The sequence below is a fragment of the Schistocerca nitens genome, chromosome 12, assembly GCF_023898315.1.
Source record: "Schistocerca nitens isolate TAMUIC-IGC-003100 chromosome 12, iqSchNite1.1, whole genome shotgun sequence".
Taxonomy (NCBI): domain Eukaryota; kingdom Metazoa; phylum Arthropoda; class Insecta; order Orthoptera; family Acrididae; genus Schistocerca; species Schistocerca nitens.
In genome coordinates, this window is record NC_064625.1 from 5,358,676 (window position 1) to 5,378,012 (window position 19,337).

General features: G+C 44.7%; 1 protein-coding gene across 2 annotated transcripts in view; it reads left to right on the top strand.

Moving 5' to 3' along the window:
• The first annotated feature begins 4,083 nt into the window (after nt 1-4,083).
• LOC126215092 (probable mitochondrial glutathione transporter SLC25A40) overlaps nt 4,084-19,337 on the top strand; it is a 96,189-nt gene continuing 80,935 nt past the window's right edge. For both annotated transcript variants that reach the window (XM_049941738.1, XM_049941739.1), the window contains exons 1-3: nt 4,084-4,410; nt 4,526-4,707; nt 16,949-17,219. In XM_049941738.1, the coding sequence (XP_049797695.1) occupies nt 4,293-4,410; nt 4,526-4,707; nt 16,949-17,219 (571 nt within the window). In that variant the 5' untranslated portion in view covers nt 4,084-4,292. The remainder of the gene's footprint in view (nt 4,411-4,525; nt 4,708-16,948; nt 17,220-19,337) is intronic.

Sequence of the window (19,337 nt, forward strand, 5' to 3'; positions counted from 1 at the left end):
ATTGAAAAAGTAATGAATTTCATGGTTGGGTTTGTGGATGTTCTTGTGGGACAGGCTTTACTTTAATGTAATTATTAATTTTTAAATTTCTGTGGAATAGTGACTTGAAACGACCTCGCTAACAGGATTAGTTTTCTATATACACTATTAGCCATTAAAATTGCTACACCACGAAGATGACGTGCTATAGACGCGAAATTTAACTGACAGGAAGAAGATGCTGTGATATGCAAATGATTAGCTTTTCAGAGCATTCACACAAGGTTGGCGCCGGTGGCGACACCTACAACGTGCTGTCATGAGGAAAGTTTCCAACCGATTTCTCATACACAAACAGCTGTTGACCGGTGTTGCCTGGTGAAACGCTGTTGTCATGTAGGGAGGAGAAATGCGTAGCATCACGTTTACGACTTTGATAAAGGTCGGATTGTAACCTATCGCGATTGCGGTTTATCGTATCGCGACATTGCTGCTCGCGTTGGTCGAGACACAATGACTGTTAGCAGAATATGGAATCGATGGGTTCAGAAGGGTAATACGGAACGCTGTGCTGGATCCCAATGGCCTCGTATCACTAGCAGTCGAGATGACAGGCATCTTATCCGCATGCCTGTAACGGATCGTGCAGCCACGTCTCGATCCCTGAATCAACAGATGGGGACGTTTGCAAGACAACAACCATCTGCACTAACAGTTTGATGAAGTTTGCAGCAGCATGGACTATCAGCTCGGAGACCATGGCTGCGGTTACCCTTGATGCTGCATCACAGACAGGAGCGCCTGCGATGGCGTACTTAACGACGAACCTGGGTGCACTAATGGCAAACGTCATTTTTTTCGGATGAATCCAGGTTCCGTTTACAGCATCATGATGCTCGCATCCGCGTTTGGCAACATCGCGGTGAACGCACATTGGAAGCGTGTATTTGTCATCGCCCTACTGGCGTATCACCCGGCGTGATGGTATGGGGTGCCATTGGTTACACGCCTCGGTCACCTCTTGTTCTCATTGACGGCACTTTGAACAGTGGACGTTACATTTCAGATGTGTTACGACCCATGGCTCTACCCTTCATTCTATCCATGCAAACCCTACATTACAGCAGGATAATGCACGACCGCATGTTGCAGGTCCTGTATGGGCCTTTCTGGATACAGAAAATGTTCGTCTGCTGCCCTGGCTAGGACATTCTCCAGATCTCTCACCAATTGAAAACATCTGGTCAATGGTGGCCGAACAACTGGCTCGTCAGAATACGCCAGTCACTACTCTTGATGAACTGTGGTATCGTGCTGAAGCTGCATGGGCTGCTGTACCTGTACACGCCATCCATGCTCTGTTTGACTCAATGCCCAGGCGTATCAAGGCCGTTATTACGTCCAGAGGTGGTTGTTCTGGGTACTGATTTCTCAGGATCTATGCACCCAAATTGCTGAAAATGTAATCACATGTCAGTTCTAGTATAATATATTTGTCCAATGAATACCCATTTATCATCTGCATTTCTTCTTGGTGTAGAAGTTTTAATTGCCGGTAGTGTAAAAGAATCAGTAACCTGTTTCCTGAGTAACTGGGATGGACGGTTAGTAGTTGAACCTGGAGCGTAATGTATAGACAATCTCATGTGTGGATAGCAAACCTATTCCTGATAGCAAACGTAAAAAAAGAACCATATGGCGTGCAGAACAGAGTTATGATAACAGAATTTCTTCTATCCAAGTTTGCAACTTAAGGCAGCGGGCTGATGTGAGCACAGATACAAATAAGGGTTTGACACAAAGCTAAGATGGTTTAAGATTGCTTAAAACTTAGTGTTAAATTCACTGTAAAGTAACTTGTTTTGAACAGCAACCTTCTGTTTGGGACAAAAAACATAAGTAAAGAAAAAATACCGATACTGTAACGTACTGTAGATGTGAGTTGAAAATTAGTTATAGTTGATTTACTTTATCCATGGGATAGGACTGTTGCAACATCAGTCATCTAAGTGCGGACTCTTCCAATTCGACGAATGATATTCGCAATTTTTAAAAGGATTTTCCTTTCCGTTTAGTAGACTTTTGCCACCATTTTTCGTGTGCCGAATTATTGTTTTCTTAGCACATGTGTCGTGTGCTGAGGTGAATGCAGCATGCCTGCGAAATCAGGCGACGGATTGCGATGTTAAGGCGCGTTGCGGCGCTTGCTGTATCGAATGATTATTCGATGCCACTAATGTCCCACCTAGGCAAGAATGCCCATACAGTATGAAACTTCCTTGCCGGATCGACACTTGTACTCAGGACCTTTGCGTTCCAAAGGCAAGTACCTTACCAACTGAGATAACCATGCACGACTCATGGCCCTTCCTCACAGCCTTACTTCTGCCTGTACCTCGTCTCCTATCTTCAAAACTTCACAGAAGCTCTCCTGCGAAACTTGGAAGATTAGCACTCCTGGGAGAAAGGATACTGCAGAGACATGTATTAGCCACAGCCTGGGGGATGTTTCCAGAATGAAATTTTCACTCTGCAGTGGAATGTGTGCTGATATGAAACTTTCTGGTAGATTAAAAATGTATGCCAGACCGAGACTCGAACTCAGGAAATTTGTCCTTAAGTATTCTACCAACAGTGCTACCCAAGTACGACTCCAGACCCTTCCTCATAGCTTTACTTCCGGCAGTACATCGTGTCCTACCTTCCAGTCTTCATTGAAGCTCTCCTGCAGAACTTGTAGCAACAGCACTCTTGGAAGAAAAGATATTGTGGAAACATGGCTTAGCCACCTGTGGGATGTTTCCAGAATGAAATTTCCACTCTGCAGCGACGTGTGTGCTCATATGAAACATCCTGGGAAATTACAGCGGTGTACTGAATTGAGACTCGAACTCAGGATCTTTTCCTTTTGCAGGCAATCTTCCACAAGCAAGTACCCTACCGAGTGACTTACCTAAGCACGACTAATGACCTGCCCTCTTAGCTTTACTTACACCAGTATTTCGTCTCCTACCTTCCAAACATCACACAGGCTGTCCTGAAAAACTTGCAAGACTAGTACTCCTGGAAGAAATATATTCGGAAGACATGGCTTAGCCACAAAGTGAGGGTGATTCTAGAATGAAATTTTCACTCTGCAGCGGATTCTTCGCTGATATGAAACTCCCTGACAGATTAAAATTGCGCGCTGGGTTGAGACTCGAGCTTAGAGCTTTGCTGTTCAGGGGCACATCCTCTACAGACTGAGATACCAAAGCCCGTCTCATGACCCTTCACCAAAGCTATACTTGCGTCAGTACCTCGTCTCCTACCTTTCAAACATCACAAGAAGCCTCCTGCGAAATTTGTAAGACAAGCAGTCCTAGAAGAAAAGATATCGTGGACATGTATGTGACTAACCACAGCCCGGAGGATGTTTCCAGGATGAAATTTTCTCTCTGTGGATGAGAATCTAGTGGATTTTTTTCCTTTTTGGGGACATTTAAAATCCTTTGTGTATTCAATTCTCGTGGTCAGTGTCGATATTCTGGGAAGCATATCATAAATGAATTTGACCAAATGTGGAACACATGAGGAGTTTTCCAAAATGTACAGCAAAGTATGAAACGCAGGTTCAGCTGCCGCACAGAAGCAGTGGGTGGTCACTTGGAACAATTTCTGTAAATCAAACTGTTCTTAGTAAATGGGTCATTTTTTGCCATGAATAATAAGCTCTTTCATATTTATAAATGTTTTTCTTAAATGTATTATTTTTGCGGCATCAATAATATATTCAATCATAGCTCCTTAGCAAAACGAGGGATTCTCGGACCGATGTTTGTATGAACTTTTTGTAAAATTTTTATGTCACGAATAAACCTTAATATTTCTTACATGTCTTCATATACCTTGTATATTATGAAATGTTTCTATGCTCTTTGCCGTTAAGTGTGAATCACCGAACAAAGCCACCGTGTTGCTAAAACTCTACGAACAGTATCCATAGTATTTACAAAATTTTGGAAGACTGACAATGGCAGAAAGAAGGTCGCTTCTCCTGCGTCGGATCGTTTTAATTCTGTGCCGGTTGTTCTTGGTTCAAACAAAGTCTCAGACTCCATAGATGTACCTATCAAAATGTCTTGGCAATGGCGAGTGGTGGGAGGAAAGACGAATGGTGGAAGATGTGTACAAGATAGTGCAGAAGATGGAAAAAGGAAATGCATGTTATAGGAAATGAGTTTGTTACCACGCTAGACATCAGTTTGAGGGGATGGGATAGATGTTCTTAACAGTGAAGAATTTAAAAGTTGACAAAGCCTCACGATTTAGAAATGCCGGAAAATGCTACATCGTCGGAGTCCTTCAACCAGGATGATCCCCGCTATAGAATTACAATGCCACAGCAAATGGCTGCGTCGTGTACGGGAGCATTGTTGACATCTCTTGTAGGTGAGATTCAAACTCTTTTTGGTGTGTTCTCCAGGAATGATTACGTAATCATGTTGATGAACATGGTGCGTGCATGCAAGGTATGATGTTGATACTTGATTTGTTTACCTTACAGTGACGCCATTTGATTTGGTGAAGACGAGATTACAAACACAACAGAAGAGACTACTGTCAAATAAATGCTACTTATACTGTAATGGCCTTATGGATCATTTATGTCCGTGTGTCAGCAACGCAAATGGTTCCCAGATACCAATACGAATGCCTACGCCGAGCACACATTTCAGTGGAACAGTGGTGAGTGTATTTGTGTTTATATCACATGAATCGTAGTTTGCAGAACTGAGTAAGTCGTGGATAAATGTAAATGATGTACGTGTATGAATGCACATTGTACTATATGTATAGTTAGGGAACGGTGTTGTTATATATTTGGTAATAACTGTTCGAATATACGAATGGCTTCCATTAGTATTTTGCGTCGTTGCATCTCCGGTGATTTCGTCTCCATGTTTAATTTCATTGGACTTATTCGTTTCATGAACTGGAGTATTAACAGAAATCATAATGACAAGTGCTTGGTTATTTTCCAATTTGTTTTAAGAATTTCTGTGAACGTTTTATCTAACAATCTCGATAACAGGTCTGTTTAACACACTATTAAGTTTACAGTAGTTATCTCAAGACTTGAAGTGGGATTTGACAAGTTGTTGGATATGTTTAGACCTGTGCACTGGACTCTCTCTGTATTTTTTGTAACCCTTGGTAGTCTTTGTCTGGATAGTATATAGATCTAAACTAATAATCCTGCAAAGAAGATGCAATTTCATAAAATTTTGTTATCAGAAATTGTTCTTGTTTGATGTGCCTGGTGTGTGTGTTGTTATTGGATGCCCCTCCTCCTCAGAAATCTTGGCTGTTGTGATAGACTGATCTGTAGCATAACCTCAGTTCAGGTGTTGATTTCGTTGTGAGTTGAGAAATCCAACAAATGTGAATGCCAAATAAAGGTTCACTCATTGTCACAACTTCAGCTACAAAGTAAATTCAGAAAATTTACATTGTGTAATGGGTAAATATCTGATCAGTATTTTGATGCATATGCTGTACATATATCACACACAAAATAAGGAAAATTGGAGGAGAGGGGCAGTGTGGCTCTCTTGTGCCATCCTCTTCATTGCAAAGTAGCATTTACACCCAGCTTCCAGAATTATTTGTTGGATATATTCCGATCTCTGTTTTTTCTCCATCAGGTTTTGTTCTCTGTGGATCCGTATATAGTACCGTGGAAGTTACTCGTCAATATCTCGACGCATGTCCTATTGTAATGTCCAGATTCCCAATTGTTTCCCATATATTGCTTTCCTCATTGCTTCAGTTGACGACCTCCACAACTATTAGTTGTTAGTTGATTTCAGTGTCATTAAAAAAAAAAGCTAAAACAAAATCTCAGCCAGAAGAGCTTAGGCCCCCAGTGATGTCCAAGGAAGGAAGATAAGGGTGTAATATTCCATCAAGGGATGGAGCACAAGCTCGGCCTGTTTCAAGGGTGGGGAAGGAAATCGGCTGTGCTCTTTCAAAGGAATTATCCTGGCTTGTGCCTTCAGTGATTTAGGAAAGTTGCAGAAACCCTAGAATTGTCGTCCTCTTGAATGTGGATATAATGTGCTGATCACTCTGCTACCTTGTTTGGTGGCAGTGTTGATGCTTGTCTTTTATTGCCTTCTTGATATTGTTGTGCAGGTTGAGAACTTCCTTCCGGGTATTCAAATGGTTATTTGTCAGCCCCCTCCCCAGGTGTTCCACAGATCTAAATATGCATCCTGTTTCTACATACAATATTTGGATGCCAGTTCTGCTGCAGTTTTCTAGAGTTTTCCAAGATATCTACATCTATCAACATCTACATCCATAGTCTGCAAGCCACCTGACGGTGTGTGGCGGAGGGTACCCTGAGTACCTCTATCGGTTCTTCCTTCTATTCCAGTCTCGTATTGTTTGTGGAAAGGAGGATTGTCGGTATGCTTCTGTGTGGGCTCTAATTTCTCTGATTTTATCCTCATGGTCTCTTCGTGAGATATACGTAGGAGGGAGCAATATACTGCTTGACTCTTCGGTGAAGGTATGTTCTCGAAACTTCAACAAAAGCCTGTACCGAGCTACTGAGCGTCTCTCCTGCAGAGTCTTCAACTGGAGTTTATCTGTCATCTCCGTAACGCTTTCATGATTACTAAATGATCCTGTAACGAAGCGCGCTGCTCTCCGTAGGATATACTCTCTCTCTTCTATCAACACTATCTGGTACGGATCCCACGCTGTTGAGCAGTATTCAAGCAGTGGGTGAACAAGCGTACTGTAACCTACTTCCTTTGTTTTCGGATTGCATTTCCTTAGCATTCTTCCAATGAATCTGTCTGGCATCTGCTTTACCGGCGATCAAATTTATATGATCATTCCGTTTTAAATCACTCCTAATGCGTACTCCCAGATAATTTATGGAATTAACTGCTTCCAGTTGCTGACCTGCTATTTTGTAGCTAAATAGTAAGGGAACTATCTTTCTGTGTATTCGCAGCACATTACACTTGTCTACATTGAGATTCAATTGCCATTTCCTGCACCATGCGTCAATTCGCTGCAGATCCTCCTGCATTTCAGTAAAATTTTCCATTGTTACAACCTCTCGATACACCACATCATCATCTGCAAAAAGCCTCAGTGAACTTCCGATGTCATCCACAAGGTCATTTATGTATATTGTGAATAGCAACGGTCCTATGACACTCCCCTGCGGCACACCTGAAATCACTCTTACTTCGGAAGACTTCTCTCCATTGAGAATAACGTGCTGCGTTCTGTTATCTAGGAACTCTTCAATCCAATCACACAGTTGGTCTGATAGTCCATATGCTCTTACTTTGTTCATTAAACGACTGTGGGGAACTGTATCGAATGCCTTGCGAAAGTCAAGAAACACGGCATCTACCTGTGAACCCGTGTCTATGGCTCTTAGTCTCGTGGACGAATAGCGCGAGCTGGGTTTCACACGATCGTCTTTTTCGAAACCCATGCTGATTCCTACAGAGTAGATTTCTAGTCTCCAGAAAAGTCGTTATACTCAAACATAATACGTGTTCCAAAATTCTACAACTGATAGGGGCAGCATATGTTCTTTTGGGCACAATGTGGTCTCGCAGTTGCAGTTCTGCTTGTGCCGTTGTCCTACTTTCCAAACTTTGCAGATACACTGGTGAAATGTGAGAGTGCAGCAAACAGATTTAGTTCCAGAAATTTTACTGAGTTTGATATGATGATTTTTGTCCAGAATATGACAGATGGGAACTACAGTGAGTCAGCCAAAAGCCAAATATCTGATAGTTAGTTCTGACATTATGTTTGAAGTACACATAGATTCCAGAACTGTTATGAGGCAGGTAGAAAAATAAAAGTATTTAATAGTGATAAAACTGGTGTGGGTGATACAGATATAAAATGTAAGAGTACAACAAGGCAGAAGTTTCTTGCGGGACAAGAATGTTTCCAACAACTGTATGAAGAGAGCGGGTAGACTTATAGTTTAATCTGCACTATGCTACGGATTTTAAATGCTGGCCACAAAAAGACCTGTTGCTTTGCGAATGGATTATTTGTAAAGGAGTAACAGAATGGTGAGAAAAGGAAGAAACTAATTAAGGAAGATCTCCGATGATGACAAATGGTTCAAAAGGTAATTGTTGAACTGGTACAGACGTTTCTCAAGAATATCAGATCATCATTGATCATAAGAATTTTTTGCATAGAAAGCACCTGGCAGATTTGTTGACTGCAGGTTCCTTGGTTTTGGCTGTGTTAGGTATCGATCTTCTGCCCAATAGTGACATGAAAATTTGTGCTGGACCTTGACTCGAACGCATTTTTCACCCTTATCTTGAGTGGCTACCTTAACCACCACAGTGATCCGTGTGCATGCTTTGTGGGCCGACCCAAACTTTTGTACATCCTTATGTCTTAGTCAACTAAATTTGCCACCTGGTGCACACAATATTACTTGGATACCTGCAACAAGGATAGTAAGACAATGAGGAATGATGACCAAAGTTGTAACTCCTTGGCAGATTAAAACAGTGTGCCAGACTGAGACACTCTTCAGAACCTCTGTGTTTCTCAGGCAAGTGCTCTACTGACTGAGCTACCCAAGCACAGCTCACGACCTGTCCTCACAGCTTTACTTCAGCTGGTACCTTGTTTCCTACCTTTCAAACTTCAAGGAAGCTCTCCTGTGAAACTTGGAAGACTAGCACTCTTGGAAGAACGGGTATTGTATAGACATGGCTTAGCTACAACTTGGAGGATGTTTCCAGACTGTAATTTTCACTCCGCAGTGGAGTGTGTGCTGATATGAAACCTCGTGGCAGATTAAAACTGTGTGTCAGACTGAGACTTGAACACAGGACCTAGCAAGAGTGCTCCTGTGAAGTGTGGAAGGTAGGAGACGAGTTACAATTGGAAGTGAAGTTGTGAGGATGGGTCGTGAGTCTTGCTTGCGTAGCTCAGTCAGTAGAACATTTGCCCGCGAAAGGGAAAGGTTCTGAGTTCGAGTTTCAGTCCGCTACAGAGTTTTAATCTGCCAGAAAGTTTCATATCAGCGCACACTGCACTACAGAATGAAAATTTCATCGTGAGACCAAAGTTATCGTCATGTGCTCACCTTGACTTTTAGCACTTGCGTGCATGTCTGAAAGAAGAGACACTTAACGATCCACAGCTGTATGAAATAGTTCAAATTTGAATTCCTTGACATCAACTGACATAGTCCATATCAATTCAGGCAGGCTAGGAAAAAATCTTACCTTCATAGTCTCAGATGTTATTCAATTTAGCATATGTTGAAGTGAAGGACTAAGTAAGGAACACACAATTTTTTTGTTTTCTCCAAAAAAACCTTGTCCTCAGAGATACAGCCCAACGAAGATGATACTGCGCAAACCCCCCCCCCCCCCCCCCCCGGGGGTCCACAACTCTTTTGTGGACACGTGCGTAGCGAGCACGGGACCCCGAGCTAATGTGGCCCTCCTTCCTTTCCGGGCTGCATACCTTCCCTTTCTGCATCCTTCCCCGTCCCCCATCTTCGCCCCCCCCCCCCCCCCACCTCTGGCTCTTTCCTTCCCTTTCTCCCCCTCTGGGAGTATAGTTTGTGCCTACGTCCGGAGACGGACGCTCGAAACTGTTCCAAATTCCTTGCTTTCTACGCTTGTAAGTCCTCGTCCTTCCTCTGTCCTTCTCTTTTCCTTCCCTCTTCTCTTTGCCCTTTTCTCCGCTGCGGCGTTTGAGACCCCCCTCTTCTTTCCTTTCCCTTTCTCTTTTTTCCTCCCTGTGCGTGTCTGAAGGCCGACCCACGCACTTCCATGCGTAGCCGGTGACAGGGTAACGCGTAATTCCCCGCCCTGGGTAGACAGGTAGGACACGTACGTACCCCCTGGTAACGGTCAGGCCCAGGGAGGGGTGATTACCTGAGCTGATACCTTCCGAAAGTGCCGATTGGTCCCTCCGTCCGTTTGTCGGGAGGTGTGACCTGAGGTGTGAACAATCACCTATGGCGGGTGTGCCCTCAGTGAGGGCCCCCACAAGGGAGGAGCGCGCCATCGGAGACGCCGGTAATCATGGGGGATTCTTCCGCAATGGTTTCCTCACCTTCCACTATGTCTGCTCACAAACGTAAGTTCACTGAGTCTCAGCCACAGACGGTTCTTCCATCGTTGCCACAGTTCCTTGTTGTTTCTTGGTCTGACGAAGGTCACGACTTCTCCACGGTCAACCCTTTCATTATTCAGAAAGGTGTCGCCGCAATTGCACGTCCTGTAAAGTCTTGTTCCAGATTACGGAATGGCACCCTGTTGTTAGAAACACACAGTGCCCTCCAGGCACAAAAATTGCTGCATACTTCTCTGCTCCACACCTTCCCTGTCCGGGTGGAACTGCACCGTACCTTAAATTCCTCGCGTGGAGTCGTTTATACACGCTCCCTTGATGGATTGTCTGACAAAGAAATTCAGCACTACCTGTCTGATCAGGGCATAACGGCTGTTCATAGAGTTGTGAAAAGGGTTGACACGAACATCATTCCAACCCGCACTGTCTTCTTGACATTTGACAAAGTTAAACTCCCATCGAAAATCAAAGCAGGCTATGAGATAATTTCCGTTCGCCCTTACGTCCCATATCCGCGGCATTCGAGCCAATCGGGATGAATTGTCGATCCTCTTACGATCCTACTCGCCGGTCATCTTCTGTCTTCAGGAAACAAAGCTGCGACCCCATGACCGCTTTGTTCTCCCTCATTTTCAGTCCGTCCGATATGACCTCCCCTCTGTTGAAGGCACTCCAGCCCATGGAGGACTCATGATTCTTCTCCATGATACTCTCCATTATCACCCAATCCCCTTAAACAGTTCCTTCCAAGATGTCGCCGTCCGTCTTTCCCTTTCTGGATACACGTTCTCTCTTTGTACGGTATACATTCCATCGTCCACACCAATGGCACGACCTGATCTCCTTCATCTTCTTGGTCAGCTTCCACCCCCCTATTTGCTGGTTAGGGACTTCAATGCCCACCACCCGCTTTGGGGATCTCCACATCCTTGTCCACATGGCTCACTATTGCTAGACGTCTTCCACCAAGCGGATCTAGTTTGCCTCAACACTGGGGTCCCCACATTTTTGTCTGCCTCCACGACAAATTTATCTTATTTGGACCTTGCGGTCGGTACTGTTCCGCTAGCTCGGCGCTTCGAATGGTTCGCCCTTGACGATACACACTCGAGTGACCACTTTCCATGTGTCCTTAGACTGCAGCCTCAACTGCCATATATGCGCTCGCGACACTGGAAGTTTGCCCAAGCCGACTGGACACTTTTTGCGTCTCTCGCGACATTCGATGACCGTCGCTTTCCCAGCGTCTACGATGAGGTCACACATACTACCGACGTTATTCTTACAGCTGCGAAACGTTCAATACCACGCACCTCCGAATTGCCCCGGCGCCCCCCAGTTCCTTGGTGGAACGAGGCATGCCGTGACGCAATACGTGAGCGGCGACGTGCTCTTCGCATTTTCCGTCACCATCCTACTTTGGCCAACTGTATCCGATATAAGCAGCTCCGTACGCGATGCCGTCGCGTCATCCGCGATAGCAAGAAGGCGAGCTGGAAATTCTTTATTAGCTCATTTAACACCTTCACTCCCTCCTCGGAAGTTTGGAGTCGGCTTCGACGGTTCTCAGGCGCGCCTAGTTTCTCCCCGGTCTCTGGGCTCACTGTCGCGCATGATACCTTAGTGGACCCCATCGCAACTTCTAACTCATTGGGTCAGCACTTTGCTGCGATTTCGAGCTCTTCAAATTACCCGCCAGCGTTTCTCCCGAAGAAACGTGCAGCGGAAGTGCGACCTCTTGCTTTCTCCTCTCAAAATCACGAAAGCTGCAATACTGTTTTCTCCATGCGGGAACTCCAACAAGCCCTCTCTTCTTCTCGCTCCTCCGCCCCAGGACCGGATGGTATCCATGTCCAAATGTTGCTGCATTTATCAACCCATAGTCTGCGTTACCTCCTTCGCCTTTATAATCGAATTTGGACTGACAGTACCTTTCCCAGACGATGGGGGGAAGCTATTGTCGTTCCCGTTCCGAAACCTGGAAAGGACAAACATCTCCCCTCTAGCTATCGCCCCATTTCTCTCACGAGTAGTGTCTGTAAGGTTTTGGAGCGTATGGTGAATTACCGTTTAGCTTGGTGGCTGGAATCCCGCAGTCTTTTAACACCAGCCCAATGTGGATTCCGAAAGCATCGTTCTGCAGTTGACCATCTTGTTGCTCTCTCCACTTATATCATGAACAATTTTCTCCGGAAACGCCAAACGGTAGCAATATTTTTTGATCTGGAGAGAGCATACGATACCTGTTGGAGGACAGGCATCCTCCGCACACTGTTCTCTTGGGGCTTTCGAGGCCGGCTGCCCCTTTTTCTTCGCGAATTTATGGCAGAGCGCACATTTAGGGTGCGGGTGAACACTACTCTCTCCCGTACTTTCTCCCAAGAAAACGGGGTACCCCAGGGCTCCGTGCTGAGTGTTGTACTGTTTGCCATCGCCATAAATCCAATTATGGATTGTCTCCTTCCTGATGTCTCGGGCTCCCTCTTTGTGGACGATTTTGCGATCTTCTACAGCTCTCAACGGACCACCCTTCTTGAACGACGTCTTCAAGGATGTCTCGATCGCCTCCGCTCCTGGAGGATCGAAACCGACTTCCGTTTCTCACCCAGTAAGACCGTTTGTGTTAAGTTTTGGCGACGTAAGGAGTTTCTTCCGCCCTCCTTACATCTAGGTCCTGTCAACCTTCCATTTTCAGACGTCGCTAAATTCTTGGGTCTTATGTTTGACAGAAAACTGTGCTGGTCCTCCCACGTTTCTTATCTTTCGGCTCGCTGTCTGCGATCCCTTAACACCCTCCGTGTCCTGAATGGTACCTCCTGGGGAGCGGACCGAGTGGTCCTTCTCCGCCTCTATCGCGCCTTAGTGCGCTCGAAATTGGATTATGGAAGCATATTCTACTCCTCTGCTCGGCCGTCTATTCTTCGGCGTCTCGACTGTATCCACCACCGTGGATTACGTTTAGTGTCTGGAGCTTTTTACACTAGCCCTGTGGAAAGCCTTTATGCTGAGACTGCTGAACCTCCGCTGTCCAATCGGCGAGCAGTCCTTCTGAGTTGTTATGCTAGCCATCTGTCTTCCATGCCTGCTAATCCAGCCCATGACCTTTTTTTCGACGCCTCCTTTGATGTAGGGTATGCAGGCCGCTCCTCCTCCCTACTACCCCCGGGAGTCCGCTTCCGTCAACTGCTCCATTCTCTTTCCTTCCGCTTTCCTAAAACCTTCTTGACAACTTGGGGTACAGCACCGCCTTGGCTCCGTCCCCGGATCTGCCTGCTCCGTGACCTTTGTCAATTTCCCAAGGATGGTACCCCTACACTTGTTTATCGTCGGGCATTTGCTGCTCTGTGTGCACAAATGACGGACGCCACATTTATTTACACCGACGGCTCGAAAACATCGTTAGGTGTAGGGAGTGCCTATATTGTTGGCGACACCCCAAATCACTTTCGGCTTCCCGACCAGTGTTCGGTTTATACTGCGGAGCTTTACGCTGTTCTCCAGGCTGTCCACTACATCCGCCGCCATCGGCGGATACAGTACGTAATCTGCTCAGATTCTCTCAGCTCTCTCCTCAGTCTCCAAGCTCTTTACCCTGTGCACCCTCTGGTCCACCGGATTCAGGACTGTTTGTGCTTGCTCCACCTGGGGGGCGTCTCGGTGGCGTTCCTCTGGCTCCCGGGACACGTTGGTATCTGTGGGAATGAGGCGGCCGATATAGCGGCCAAGGCTGCAGTCTCTCTTCTTCGGCCAGCTATTCAGTCGCTTCCCTTCACCAATCTACGGAGCGGTTTATGTCGCAAAGTTGCTCATTTATGGCATGCGCATTGGTCAACACTTCCGCGTAATAAATTGCGGGAAGTGAAAGCCCTTCCTTGCACTTGGACCTCTTCCTCCCGAACGCGTCGTCGGGAGGAGGTAATTTTAACTAGACTCCGGATAGGGCACTGTCTTTTTAGCCATCGACATCTTTTAAGCGGCGATCCTCCCCCACTGTGTCCCCACTGCTCTCAGCTGTGGACGGTAAGACACCTTTTAATTGAATGCCCCTATTTTAATCCGTTATGCTCCCGTCTACAGCTATCGCCTGATCTATCGTCGATTTTAGCAGATGACACGAACTCAGCCGACCGCGTTCTCCAGTTTATTAGTGACAGTGAAATGACGTCAGTCATTTGAGGCTTTTTTTGGGGACAACCACACCTTTCTGTAGTGGATTTTTAAGCATTCCTTCTGCTTTTAGTTTCTCCAATTTTATGACTTTGTTCCCATTGCTGCTGGTTTTCAATTTCGGTTTTTTACTGTTTCCTAAGTCACGGGCTGGGCGCTAATGACAATAGAAGTTTTGCGCCCTAAAAAAAAAAAAAAAAAAGCTGCGCAAACCATTTTGAAGATGCGAATTTTGGTAAAAATTTTAAAATGTTGTATCTCTGGAGCAGTTCTAGATATTTCATTGGTTTTTTTATTTGAAAGAAAATTGCTTTATGGTTACAAAAAAATCTTCCTTTTGGGCTTACCTATCAATGTTCTTTTACTATAGTGTTCTGAACTTCTTAATAATTAATGGATTTTTCAGAAATGCCAATCCATAAATTTTTTTCTGTTGATTAATACCATGTAGTTCTAACATCCCTGAAAAGGGGAGCTTCCACTTTTAGCTTGAACAGGTTTTATAAACAAGTGAATTTTTTGCGATACATAAAACCTTTTTTGTTACACACACTATCACATAACAGGTTCATAAAAATCGAATTCTTGCTGTATTTAACATAATTTTAATTTTGAAATATGAGTAAGAGACTCATTTTTCGTGCATTTAAAATGGTTCCAAAGTGTATGTGAAAGGTCCAAAGACATAAAGTTTTCAATTTATACAACTTCTGTGCACTCTGTTTTGTACTGAAATTAGCCGGTCAATGAACTAAAAATGTGGTCCACCGGTTCAGTATCTTCCTTTGATAGAGTGATGCCTTCCTGTTGAACCAATAGGAACTGCACTTACAATCTTCAAAACATTGAACAGGAAGTGAGCACTGATGGCGTTGTTGCTGTCCTTCAGCTGGAAGCCTGCATCCAGCAGCTGGTCCGTGTGGTAGCATTTAACTCATAATTGGTGGCTGTAATCTCTACAGCGACCAGTGACAGTCACGCGCCACACACGCTACAAACACCCCCCTTCTCAGGTTGTGAATCTGAATATTACCCTGCTGTTTCTGAGGTGTTGGCCAAATGAAAGAAATTAATTCTTTCTCGCTCTTTAACATGCTTGCGATACGAGTTCGCCCGTCACTTTGTTTGGACAAAAGAATTAGGGCTGTTGATGTGTAAGATTTCACAACACGGGTAAAATCCTCAGCATTCTGAATCACAGCTGTGTCTGGCCTGGAAAGATTGTTTTGTAGCACGGTGCTTCAGCAGGCCTCCTACTCCATCACAAGGCCCCTTCCCGTTTCCAGTATCACTATATACGCAGTCAGTTGGCATAAGCGACGTACTCGATTCAAATAGCTGGTAACGATTTTTAAAATGACTAGCAGCAGCATCAGAAATAATGATCATCTTCTCTGCCCCTGTTTGCAGTTGAAGAATTTTGCGCATTGCTAGCAAAACGTGTGCCGAGTCGTGTCACGTGTCGACACTTATAACTGGCAGTGGAGTGTGCGCCGATACGAAACTTCCTGGCGGGTTAAAACTGTGTGCCGGACCGAGACTCGAACTCGGTAGAGCACTTGCCCGCGAAAGGCAGAGGTCCCGAGTTCGAGTTCGGTCCGGCACACAGTTTTAATCTGCCGGGAAGCATGGATAGAAGGACCGGTGACCTTTGAAGTCTGGTCCCTTCGACCCCACAAAACGACCAAAGACAATAGAAATAAACATTGTAACAAAGAAATTAGTAAGAAGCAACTTAAGTAAAGACCTACATTACCCTTGAAAGTTAAAAAAGATATTTTAAAATAAAACCTGTCCAACTTAAAAGTAATCACTACATGGTTCTAATCAACAGAAAAAATCTAACTCTTCTGTAAATTATAAAAAAATTCAAAAGTTGACAGTAAAAGAACTATGACAGATATGTCCAAACAGCGGATACTATTGTAATCATAAAGCAATTATCTTTCAAATAAAAAACTCTTAACAAAATATCTAGAACTGTTACAAAGATACAGCATTTTTAAAAAAATTCAAAAATTTGCATCTTCAAAATGGCGTTTGCAGTGTCATCTTTTGAGGCCTGTATCTTGGGGCAGGAGTTTTTTTTGGAGAAAACAAAAGATGTGTGTTTCTTACTTACTCCCAAGACTTTGAAGGTAACCCCCCGCCCCGAAGTGATACGGATTGTGCCAGTTACATTAGGTGTAGATCTACTACCCAATTGCGTCATATGAATGAAATTCAAGTAATGTAGACATGTTTTGTTTGAAAGTTTGAGTTGATCTGGGGAGCGTGCACGGATAGCTGTGACTGTTCGCAAAAAGTAGCAAATCTAGGATCGAGTCCCAGTCCTGGACAGTCATGTCTCACTATTGGGTAGTAGATCTATTCCTAACACAGCTGATGTCCAAAAGTTCAGTCATTGAATCAATTAACAATAATTTCGCACAGCTGTATATTATCAGTTGTCTTTTTTTTTTTCTTCAGACACGCATGTAAGAAATAAGGACATGTTGTCGTGCGCACGAGGCTGACACCCAAATACAGAGCCTCAGTGGAGGACAGCAGGAATACAGCAAAATGACGATCCTCGTATTAATTAATCCAGTATAATAAAAGCAATAAATAATTCGTTTCTCGAATAATGATGCCGGTCTCTCGACACTGTCCCTCACAGGACGCGTTCGTGAAGATCGTGCGGACGGAGGGTGTGACGTCACTGTGGAGTGGCCTGAGCCCCACGCTGGTGCTGGCGGTGCCACTGACGGTGATCTACTTCACGTCGTACGAACAACTGCGACTGCTGATCCGCGACCGGCACGGCGGTGTGCAGCCCGTGTGGGGACCACTGGTGGCGGGTGCCGTGGCGCGCACGTGGTCCGTGTCTGTCGTCAGCCCACTGGAGCTGGTGCGCACCAAGATGCAGTCGCGCCGCCTCTCCTACCTCGGTGAGTTGTAGGGACACCTCAACTGAATGTCGGACGAGCAGTCGCTCACAATCGGTAGATAGCTCGTTCCGGCCGCTGACGGAACGAGTTTTACACTAGTGCCCAGTCTAACACCTACAGAGAACTGCTTATCTGACGTTTCTGCAGCCCCTCCTGACACCCCACCGTATACAGCATAGTGTTTGGCACCCAGCTGCAGTATCGGACTGCCGCTTACTGTCTGCTGCGGACTGATGTTCTCGAGGAAAGGGTGACTTGACAGATGTGACACCAGCTAGGTGTCCACCTACTGACTTGTCTCTTACTCTACTTTGATTAAAATTACAACTCTACCATGACATTGCTGCTTTTTGTCGGCCAGCAAACCTCATTTCTGTGAATTTGTTTGCTCGATCTTTCCTAATTGTCTCGAGAATAAATGTCAGAACCTCAATAATTTTAAGATGACGTTGAAAGAAAAGACTTTTTACTTAGCTTCGTTTGAGTGTCCATTACAACTTGTTTCCATTGTTGCACAGTGTTTTCAGTGAGATGATCCTGCGTGCCAAATGGATTTCAGAGTTCAAATTTTACAATATACAATACTAAATGAATGCAATAGGCCATTTGTTTTCACTTTTCCACATTTTATTAATAATCTTTGCTAATTAATACCAATCAACATTAGTTCAGAATACAGAACGGCTTTCAGCTGTAGTGGAGGGTGGCGGCAGTTGTAGTGTTTCCTTTCCTCGGGGTTCTGCCGTGAAAATATAAAATCTGATTGGGTTTTGAATTTTGATGGAATGAGTTATGGATGAGGCGGACTTCGTATTATTGATTGAGATAGTGCTGTAATTTGACCGTGCATGGCAGACCGGGTCGGCAACACTACAATAAGCGACTGTAAGGAAGTAGCATCAGAAATAAGTTAAAATTTACCTTATAAGTCTGTTAGGAACGTAGTATTAATTATAATATAGTCTTCGTGGCTGTCTTCTTAATTTTCTTGTAGGATGACCTGTTTTCATTGTTCTCCGTCTGTTGAAAATTTCTTTAAGTTGTCACTGTCAGGATTAATTCTTAAATTTGGCGATAACCATTTCGAATGACTATTGAAATATCTTCGTTTCGTAATATAGTTTTAATTTCCACTTAAAAGCATATTTAACACACTGCCGAAAAATACACGTCTTTCGTATGAAGACAAGGGAGAGAGAGAGTAATCAGATCGTTGTTAAAAACAAACACCTACGCAAAAAAAAGTCAAAATTATTTATATAAATCGGTCGCTGGCGCATCGCTCTTCTGCATGCGCGATCGTAAATCATATCTTTGTATTGGCGGAGGCGCGGTAGTCAAATGCCTCCTCTACTGACGCTCCGCAAGCGAGCATGGCACAGAGGGAAACATTCCACGTGGGAAAAATATATCTAGAAACAAAGATGATGTGACTTACCCAACGAAAGCGCTGGCATGTCGACAGACACACAAACGTACACACAAAATTCAAGCTTTCGCAACCAACGGTAGCTTCATCAGGAAAGAGGGAAGGAGAGGGAAGACGAAACAATCTGGGTTTTAAGGGAGAGGGTAAGGAGTCATTCCAATCCCGGGAGCGGAAAGACTTAACTTAGGGGGCAAAAAGGACAGGTATACACTCGCACTCGCGCACACACACACATATCCATCCGCACATACACAGACACAAGAAGACATTTGTGAAGGCAAAGGGTTTGGGCAGAGATATCAGTCGAGGCGGAAGTACAGAGGCAAAGATGTTGTTGAATGACAGGTGAGGCATGAGCGGCGGCAACTTGAAATTAGCGGAGGTTGAGGCCTGGCGGGTAACGAGAAGAGAGGATATACTGAAGGGCAACTTCCCATCTCCGGAGTTCTGACAGGTTGGTGTTAGTGGGAAGTATCCAGATAACCCGGACAGTATAACACTGTGCCAAGATGTGCTGGCCGTGCACCGAGGTATGTTTAGCTACAGGGTGATCCTCATTACCAACAAACACTGTCTGCCTGTGTCCATTCGTGCGAATGGACAGTTTGTTGCTGGTCATTCCCACATAGAAAGCTTCACAGTGTAGGCAGGTCAGTTGGTAAATCACGTGGGTGCTTTCACACGTTGCT